The sequence below is a fragment of the Lipotes vexillifer genome, unplaced genomic scaffold, assembly GCF_000442215.2.
Source record: "Lipotes vexillifer unplaced genomic scaffold, Lipotes_vexillifer_v1.1 scaffold1934, whole genome shotgun sequence".
Classification (NCBI taxonomy): Eukaryota; Metazoa; Chordata; class Mammalia; order Artiodactyla; family Lipotidae; genus Lipotes; species Lipotes vexillifer.
Genome location: NW_006791881.1, coordinates 645488 through 655443, shown reverse-complemented (window position 1 = coordinate 655443; position 9956 = coordinate 645488). Strand labels below are relative to the sequence as shown.

General features: G+C 45.3%; 1 protein-coding gene across 1 annotated transcript in view; it reads left to right on the top strand.

Moving 5' to 3' along the window:
• The window catches only part of LOC103081437 (putative uncharacterized protein UNQ6490/PRO21339), an 890-nt gene extending 157 nt beyond the window's left edge, over positions 1-733 (top strand). The window contains 4 exon segments of the mRNA XM_007464927.1: positions 208-381; positions 384-554; positions 556-600; positions 602-733. Of these exon segments, the coding sequence (XP_007464989.1) occupies positions 208-381; positions 384-554; positions 556-600; positions 602-733 (522 nt within the window).
• The last annotated feature ends 9223 nt before the right edge of the window (positions 734-9956 follow it).

Genomic DNA, 9956 nt, shown 5'->3' with positions numbered 1-9956 from the left:
CCCACGCGCCTCGAGTCTCCCGCGCGCCCGCCGAGCCCGGCCGCGCTGCCGGCGCTTAACACGCACGCGCGCCCCACGCGGCCCTGGGCCCTCTTGCCCCCGCCTCGCCGGGCCTGGGCGCCTCCAGCGAGCTCCTTCTCCGGTTTAGCCGCGCCGTAACGCGGGACCACAGGTCCCCGCGGGCCGTCGTGAATTATTCATCGGCAGGAAGATATTAGATGTACCCGCTGCCCGCTCCGCGCGAGCCGTCGTGCAATGCTATCCGAGCTCCGCGCGCTCCCTGCGCCCCTCCTCCTCCTCGCGTCCGTCCTCTCTGAAACCTTGGCAGCGAAGGGGGATCACATTTCCTTTGTCATCGGGCCATTTCGCCCTCGCGTTGGTCCCCCCCCTCCGATCCCGAGCCGCGGGGACCGAGCCTCCACCGGGGCGCGCCGGAATCAGTGGAACCGGCAATGGCCCAGCGCGGTGAGCTCGGGAGCCGCGTGGTCAACGCCGCCGGCCCGCTCCCGCGTCATCTTCTTTCTGAAACGAGTCGCCGAGCAAGACTCGGATGGGCCCCGGCAGCGCTGCTGCGTCTACCGGGCTTTGCTCGCGCCTTGCGCCCTGGCCTCCTGGGGCTTTGAAGAACTCCCCAATTCGGGTTGCCTGCGTGCACGCGCGCGCGTGCCCCCTCTTTCTCTGCTTTGCCGCCTCTTCCTCCTCCTCCTCTCAGTACGCTGGATATTGGGACTGATCGGAATTCGGAATCCTTTTAATCTCCAAAGGAGCAAACTCACTTCCGCCCGAGTGCTGGGAGGGGGCTGGGGGAGGGGACACAGGGGAGGGGGTTCCAGGCAAACAGGAAACATTAGCCCTCTCGGCACGGCTCGCTTTTGTGTGCTCCCTCCCTCCTCCCTCCAACCTCCTCCCTTCTCCGGGCCGCAGGGGAGATGAATGCCCCCGGGCTTCAGTGTGACGACCTTTGAAACCTTCCGAGCGAGGAGTGGAGAGCGACTCTTCCGTTTATTTAAAAAAGAAAAGATTGCATTCTGAATCCCGGTTCTGCAGAGGCGGCCCGTGAGATCTGGGGTCCCCCCCCCAAGACCTTTTTTTTTTTTTTTTTCTTTTTACGTTTTCTTAAAGACTGCATATCTGTGATGAACACCAAAATATCACGCAGTTGGAATTAAACGAATCTGAATTTTGATCTGCGGAGGGGCCGGTTTCTTTTTTGAGTTTTACTGGGGGGCAGAGGGCAGCTGTTCTGGGGAGGTTCCCGGTGAAGGCCCCGCGGCCATCTGGGTGGTGCCCGAGGCTGCCTGGGCGGTTCTGGGAAAGGAACTCGCTGGGCCCTGGAGAGAGACTAACTTGGAAGAGTGGAGGGGGCCACATACCAGGATTTAGAGGGTATTTGGTGTGGAGGCCAGCGGGTGGAACAATTGTCCCTGTCTTAACACCATCAAGCTGTGACTGACATCTTGGGTCCCACTTCTACAAGCAACAACCTGGATGAATCTCAAAAACATCTTGTTAGAAGGAAGGAGCCAAACACAAGTTCGTAGTGTGTGATTCCAGATACAGGAAATTCTAGAACAGGCAAAACTAAGCTTTGAGGGTAGGAAAAGAACCCTTGGGGGTGAGGGAGTATTGACTGGGAAGGGGAATAGGAGAGAAGCTTCAAGGGTCGTGAAGTAGAAATACGTTTGTGTGTACATTTGTCAAAACTTATAGATCTGCCATTGAAGATCTGTGCAAAATTTCACTATGTAAATTATACTTAAATTGAAAAAAAAATAATTAGGTGTCCAACCTAATAATCATGCCTGTATCATAAAAGTGAACAAAAAAAGAAAAAACACTTTATACACAATTCCAGCTTCTTCTCTGAATTTGCTCACCAGAATTCAGGGAGGTTTCTGGGGAAATATCAACCCGGAAAGAACCCTTAGATCAACCTGCTGGACAAACATGCTGAAGGCCCCAGGGTGCAGAAACATCGCCCTAAAGGGAGAAAGCCATTGTGGGGCCCGGTGCTGTCCTGAGATGGGAAGAATTCTAGGACAAGCTAGCAGCCAAAGTCCTCAGCTGCTGTCAGGAGGGCTCTGCTCGGCACCTGGAGCAAATCTATGCTCAGTGAACATTCACCGAAATGTGTGAGGAGTGCAAAAATTATTATCAAATAAACCCAGAACATGGCAATTGTATCTCAATAAAACCGGGGGCGAAAAAGAACAGATTTCCTTCTTTGACCAATGAAAGAGAAGTAAACACTTTATACTTTAAATATTAGAATTAACACAACATTGTACGTCAACTGTACTCCAATATAAAATTAAAATTTAAATAAATAAATATTAGCAGCTTTTCACGCAACTATCTATTGCCAATACGTGTTTGTGTTTCTTCCATAGTTTGAGACCAACGTGTAAACAGGTACATGCTCACACATGAATTTTCCTACAGAATTTTGTACCCTGCTGGCCTTGCTTCAGCAGAGGTGGTGTATGTATTCTTTGGTTTTGTTTCTTTTCCTTTCTTTGATTGTTTTTAATTTCTTTCCTTTTCTTTCTTTCTTTCTTTTTTTTTTTTTTAAACAAAAACAAGAGGAAAACAGATGGGAGAAGAGAATTGCCAGAAGGAAGATGGCCCCAGAGGGTCAGAAAAGGGATGGGCCAGACCTGCTGTCTCCCTCATGATTGGCCCCACCCACCAGCATCTAAAAAGGTTTAAAAAAGATGACCAGAGAGGGGGAGGGGAGAATTAGCAGTCCTCCTGGTCCTATGACTCTAAATATCTTGCAAGTAGATGGCAGAGATGGAAAGTCAGCTGAGACATTGTGGAGGAGCAGGAAGGCTGTAACTCCAGAAAGAGGAATCAAACTCGACAGCAGTTGGTGGGTTAGTTTCCTGGGGACAATTGCTCAGAATATGCCAAAAAGAAAAGAAAAAAAGAAAGAGGAGGAAAAAAAAAGGTCTTGATTTCTATTCATGAAGTAGCTTCCCCTTCCTTTCTTGAATTGACAGGACATTGCCAGGAAACAGGGCTGCAGTGTAAATTGTTAAATTAGCACTTTTCTAATTTCCATTAAGACTTAATTTACCATAGGTGGGAAAGAGGGAAATTTTTAAAGCAACTAATTTAATCCCAATTGTATAGAAATAACAGTTATGATTTTTTAAAATACAGTATAGTGATAAAGAACAAATTAGGATGAGATTTTAATAAGACTATAGCTTATCCATGAGAGGAACAGGAGCCATACATCCAGATGAAAGGCCAAAGACAGTCCCCTGCTGTAAACTAGTATTAAATTTTTCACTGCCATCTTAGCTAATAAACACCCTTTTTTAGCAAGGGAGGAGCAAACAGCCGTCCAGTTTTCCCTAACATTAGAAAGAGAGTATGTATATATCTTTCCTAATCCTGAAAATAAATCATTTGTATTTTAATCAATAACTACTTATTAAAAGAAACCAGCCCTAAAATGATGTAGGCAGTGAATTTGCAGTCTTTCTCGAATTCATCCATAACCATGTTTTGTTTTCAAAGATGACACTGGCCCCTGCTGCTCTCTCAGGCCTGGGGCTGGGGTTCCGCCACATCTCCATCGAAGTCAATCTGCATCTGCTTTTTGATCCTTTAATTAAATATTTGATGCACCCGCTTGTTTTGATGTCAGAGTTGCACCTTTCACCATCATCCTAAGGGTGCTTTCAGGTAATTTTTAAATACATAAATCACCAGAGTATTCTTTTTAAACATTAAACAAACATTACATCACAATAACTCTTTTAAACCAGTGGGGGTTAGGGCCGGGGGTGGGGGGGTACCAGCCGAATAGACTAACCGTGAATCATTGTCTGCATTCTGCCAGCTGAAGGGGAATGGCATTCGACACACCAGGCCAACTCTTAACTCTGCCCTGACTCCGGCCTTGGGGTCATTATGAGAAGTGTGTCAGCTGCTTTCAACAACCCAGAGTTCAGAATAGCAACAAGTAAGAGGATATCATATAAGCTGTAGTCACCTAGAACTTCAGAGACTATAGTAAAGAAGCTTGAATTGCACATAGGAGAGGTAAAAGTCAACATCCAGCTTGGTTAGTTAAATTAGTTCAGAGCTCATCCCAGCTCAACACTCTTAACTGTGTGACCTTGGGCAAGTTACTTAACCTCTCTGTGCCTCCGATTTCTTATGCATATAGCAGGGGACTGGTGCAAGTACCTAGCCCATCAGGGTTAAATGAGCTACTAAATGTACAGGGCTTAATATAGTACAGATCACGTGTAAGTGCTCAAGGACACAGTTAAATATTAGCTTTTTGTTTTCGTTATGGTTATTCAGCAGAGTGGTTTACTGCCTGCCTACCCCTTAAATTTGTCATTGCCTAATCACTACCCTCCCCTGGACCTCAGCATTTCAGGCAACCAATCATGTCCTCTTTCCCCTCCATAATAGAGAGTTGTGGTCTCATCTCCTGTCACTCACAGCTCAAGACCTCGTAGTGGCTGCCGGTGGCCCGCCACGTTTCAGCTAAGCTCTCAGCCTACATTTTCTTTTTTTTTTTTGGCCTCACCATGTGGCATGTGGGATCTTAGTTCCCCTACCAGGGATTGAACCTGTGCTCCCTGCATTGGAAGTGCAGAGTCTTAACCTCTGGACCGCCAGGGAAGTCCCTCAGCCTACATTTTCTAAAATGAAATGTGTATCTTTCATAATAAAGGGCAAAAAAACTATAAAAGTTGTTTTTTAAATAAATATAGCAGAAAATCAAAAGATACATAAATCAGTACATACCGTTAAGCCTGACCAGCTTCTCATTCCTTCTGGAGAGACCCCGTCGGAGGGTCTACATGGAAAGGGAAAGGGGCCCATTTTAGCCCAGCCTCCCAGCCATCCCCATCAAGGTACCAGGCATGTGGGTGAAGCCACCTTGGATCCCCTAGACAATCCCAGCCTGAATATAACCCAGTTGGTTCCACTAGGCTTCACTCAACTGAGCCAGTCTAAATTCCTGACCCACAAAATTGTGAAATATAATAAAATGCTTGTTGTTTTAAGCCACTAAATTTTGGGGTCATTTGTTACACAGCAGTAGATAATTGGGACACTCCACCCCTACCTGCCCCATATTTTCTGCCAGATTAACATCCCTAAGTTTCTTCTCTCTCTCTCTCTCTCTCTCTCTCTCTCTCTCTCTCCCTCTCTCCCTCTCTTTCTCTCTCCCCTTCCCTCCCTCCCTCCCTTACTTCTCTCCTTCCTTTCTTTCAAAACAGCTTTAGGGAATTCCCTGGCAATACGGTGGTTAGCACTCTGCACTTACACTGCCGAGGGCCTGGCTTCGATCCCTGTCGGGGAACTAAGATCCCACAAGCCCCACGGCAAAAAAATTAAAATAAAATAAATAAAACAGCTTTGGACTTCCCTGGTGGTGCAGTGGTTAAGAATCCACCTGCCAATGCAGGAGACACGGTTCGATCCTTGGTCTGGGAAGATCCCACATGGCATGGAGCAACTAGGCCCATGCGCCACAACTACTGAGCCCATGCACCACAGCTACTGAAGCCTGTGTGCTGTTGTGCCCGCATGCCACAACTACTGAGCCCACGTGCTACAACAACCGAAGCCCGCGCGCCGAGAGCCTGTGCTCCACAAGAGGAGCCACCGCAATGAGAAGCCCGTGCACCGCAACGAAGAGTAGCCCCCACTCACTGTAACTAGAGAAAGCCCGCGCAAAGCAATGAAGACCCAATGCAGTCAAAATAAATAAATAAATAAGACAGTTTTATTGAGGTACAATTGACATACAATAAATAAACTACATACATTTAAAGTATACAGTTTGAGGACTTCCCTGGTGGTGGTGGTTCACTGGTTAAGAATCCGCCTGCCAATGCAGGGGACACAGGTTCGAGCCCTGGTCCGGGAAGATCCCACATGCCACGGAGCAACTAAGTCCGTGCACAACAACTACTGACCTGTGCTCTAGAGCCCGCGAGCCACAACTACTGAGCCCACGTGCTGCTACTACTGAAGCCCACGCGCCTAGAGCCCCTGCTCTGCAACAAGAGAAGTCATCGCAATGAGAAGCCTGCGCACCACAATGAAGAGTAGCCCCCGCTCACCACAACTAGAGAAAGCCCGCGCGCAGCAATGAAGACCCAATGCAGCCAAAAATAAATAAATAAATAAATAATAAAGTATACAGTTTGATAAGTTTGGATATATGGATATCACCACACCAAGAGAATGAATACATCTCACCCCCAAAAGTTTTCCTGGACCCCTTGATAAACCCTCCATGTAACCCCTCCCCAGGCAACCGCTCATTGCTTTCTGTCACTATAGATCAGTTTTCATTTCCTAGAGTTTTGCATAAATGGAACCATATAATACATATTCTTTTGTACAATATGTACTTTTTTTCGGGTGGTGGGGCTCTGGCTTCTTTCACTCAGCATAATTACTTTGTGATTAATCCATGGCGTTGCGTGGAGCAGTAATTCCTTTCTTCATACTGCTGAGTAGTATTCCATGGTATGGATGTACTGCAATTTGCTGATTTACCTGTTTGAGGGATCATTTGGGTTGATGGGTCATTTGGGTTTGTTTTCAAGTTTTGGCTATTACAAATAAGGTTGCTCTGGGACTTCCCTGGCAGTCTAGTGGTTAAGACTTTTGCCTTCCAATGCAGCAGGTGCGGGTTTGATCCCTGGTCGGGGAGCTAAGATTCCACATGCCTTGCAGCCGAAAAACCAAAACATAAAACAGAAGCAATATTGTAACAAATTCAATAAAGATTTAAAAAAAGAAAAATAAGGTTGCTCTGACCATTCATGTACAAATCTTTCTTTGGACACGTATATCTTTTCTCTTGGAAAAATACCTATTCATGAAATGGCTGGATCACATGGCAGGTGTGGTTTTAAATAGTGGTTGTACCATTTTACATTCCTACTAGCAGTGTATGAGAGTTCAGTTTTGTCTGCATCCTCACCAAACTTTGTATAGTCAGTTATGTTTTTTTATTTAATTTTAGCCATTCTTATAGGTGTATGGTGGTATCTCATTGTGGTTTTAATTTTCATTTCTCTGATGTCTAACCTTCTTTTCATGTGTTTATTTACAAATCATAGATCTTCTTTGATGTACTGTCTTTTTAAAAAATATTTATTTATTTATTTATTTGGCTGCATCAGGTCTTAGTTGCAGCAGGCGGGGTCTTTCTTGCAGCGCACAGGCTTCTCTCTAGTTGTGACACGTGGGCTCCAGAGTGCCTGGGCTTAGTTACCCTGCGGCGTGTGGGATCTTAGTTCCCTGACCAGGGATCGAACTTGTATCCCTTGCATTGGAAGGAGGATTCTTAACCACTGGACCACCAGGGAAGTCCCTGGTGCAGTGTCTGTTCATAGATTTTGCCTTTTTTAAATTGGGTTGTTTGCTGTCTTACTATTTGAGAGTTCTTTATATATTTTGGATATGAGTCCTTTTTCAGATACATGCTTTGCGAAGATTTTTCTCTCAGTCTGTAGCCTTTGTTTTCATTTCCTTTTGAATGAATTTTATATTTTGATGAAATTCAGTTTATCAATTTATTGTTTTTTTAACAGTTTTCACAGCAAAATTTATTAAAGAAGAGTGGTTCTGAAAAGTCTAGCATCCGGTGAGAACTACCACCCACAACATTATAGCTGGGAATTTTTCTCCAAAATGTCACGGTCAAGTAACACAATGGAACCATTAAATCTTACACATGCACCAAAGAACTAGCATGTTTGACATACAGAGCAAAAAATGGGACCTCATGGATTAAAGTTTCATGTGTTCATCACATACATTAAGACACAGCTTATTTTATTTATTTATTTAAAAAAAAATAAATTTATTTATTTATTTATTTTTGGCTGTGTTGCATCTTCGTTGCTGTGCATGAGGGCTACTCTTTTTTTTTTTTTTTTTTTTTTTGCGGTACGCGGGCCTCTCACTGTTGTGGCCTCTCCCGTTGCGGAGCACAGGCTCTGGACGCGCAGGCTCAGTGGCCATGGCTCACGGGTCCAGCCGCTCCGCGGCATGTGGGATCTTCCCGGACTGGGGCACAAACCCGTGTCCCCTGCATCGGCAGGCGGACTCTCAACCACTGCGCCACCAGGGAAGCCCGGGGGCTACTCTTCGTTGTGGTGCGCGGGCTTCTCATTGTCATGGCTTCTCTTGTTGTGGAGCATGGGCTCTAGGTGCACAGGCTTCCGTAGCTGTGGCTTGTGGGTTCAGTAGTTGTGGCTCATGGGCTCTAGAGGGCAGGCTCAGTAGTTGTGGCGCACGGGCTTAGTTGCTCCACAGCATGTGAGATCTTCCCAGACCAGGGTTTGAACCCATGTCCCCTGCACTAGCAGGCGGATTCTATATTTTTTTTGCGGTACGCGGGCCTCTCACTGTTGTGGCCTCTCCCGTTGTGGAGCACAGGCTCCGGACACGCAGGACCAGCGGCCATGGCTCCCGGGTCCAGCCACTCTGCAGCATGTGGGATCTTCCCAAACCGGGGCACGAACCCGTGTCCCCTGCATCGGCAGGCGGACTCTCAACCACTGCACCACCAGGGAAGCTTGAAAATTCCCTTTAGATGTAAGCTATCAAATATTAAAGCGGAAGAAGTATCTGTTTTGTAAACCACAGATAGTTCTGCAGAAAACAAAAGTTTTAACGAATAAAGCCCTCTAGCAGACAAGTCTTAACATTAAAGATGCAAAGGGTTAAAACACTGGAATTAGAACACATCAGAAGAAACTTGCCACTGAGGAGTTCAAGGCTACAAAATATGCTGACAAAACTGTCTGCGATATGTAGACTAAGACTTTTGCTAATTTTTTGACATTTACATAATCATGTTACAGCATCAACTTTGGCAGAATCACTGCTAATAAACTCAGAGCATTCCTGGCCCAACGGTTCCATCACAGTGGCCAGTGCACAGAATTCTCTAAAGACACTGTGTAAACTAGAACGTCGAGGTCAGACACCCAAGGACCAGTGCTTGAATTTAGTAGTAGAATGCTAAAGAAGCTATAGCCATGTCAGTTTATTCTTCTAGGGATTGTGCTCTTGTTATTGTATCTAAAAAGTCTTTCTCTAGGCCTTGTTTTCCTTTTCTATAAAACTGGGATAAAAATAGATGCTAGTAAATTTATATTCAATATCTTGTAATAACCTATAATGGAAATGAATCTGAAAAAGAATATATAAAAAGAATATGTATATATACATATATATATATATGACTGAATTACTTTGCTGTACACCTGAAACGAACACAACATTGTGACAAGACCTTGCTCAGTGGGACACTCACCCCGGAAACCCTGAGCTGCTGTAATAGAGGAGCCATGTGGAGAGGTCCTGAACATTTATAATGATGGATGGAGAGACAGACAGATAGGTAGACAGATGGTAGATGATAGATAGATGGATGGATAGATAGACAGACAGGTAGATGGTAGATGATGAATGATAGATAGCTGGATGGATGGATAGATAGATAGAAATCCAGAGAGCTCCAACTATTCATATCATCCCAGTCAAGGAACCAGACACGTGTGTAAAGTCATCTCTAGATGATTCTACCCTCAAACCCTTAGAGTCACCCCAGTCATTCAGGTCTTCCCAGCTGAGATTTCAGACATCGTGAAGCTGACACAAACAACCTCTGCTGTACCTTGTACATAATCTGTGAGCATAGTAAAATGGTCGTTATTTACACAACTACATTTTGGAATCATTTGTAAAGCAGCAGTGGATGACTGGAGCATATACCATTATTACCATATGAAAAAATGTGCCTATTCAAATTAATGAAATACACTGTATTTTGAAAGTAGAGCCAGTAAGATGTGCTGATGGCTTGGATGAGAGAATGATAAAAATCAAGAGGTGGGAGTGGGGATGATTCCAAAGTTTTTGGCCTGGGCAGTTGGATACATGGTGAT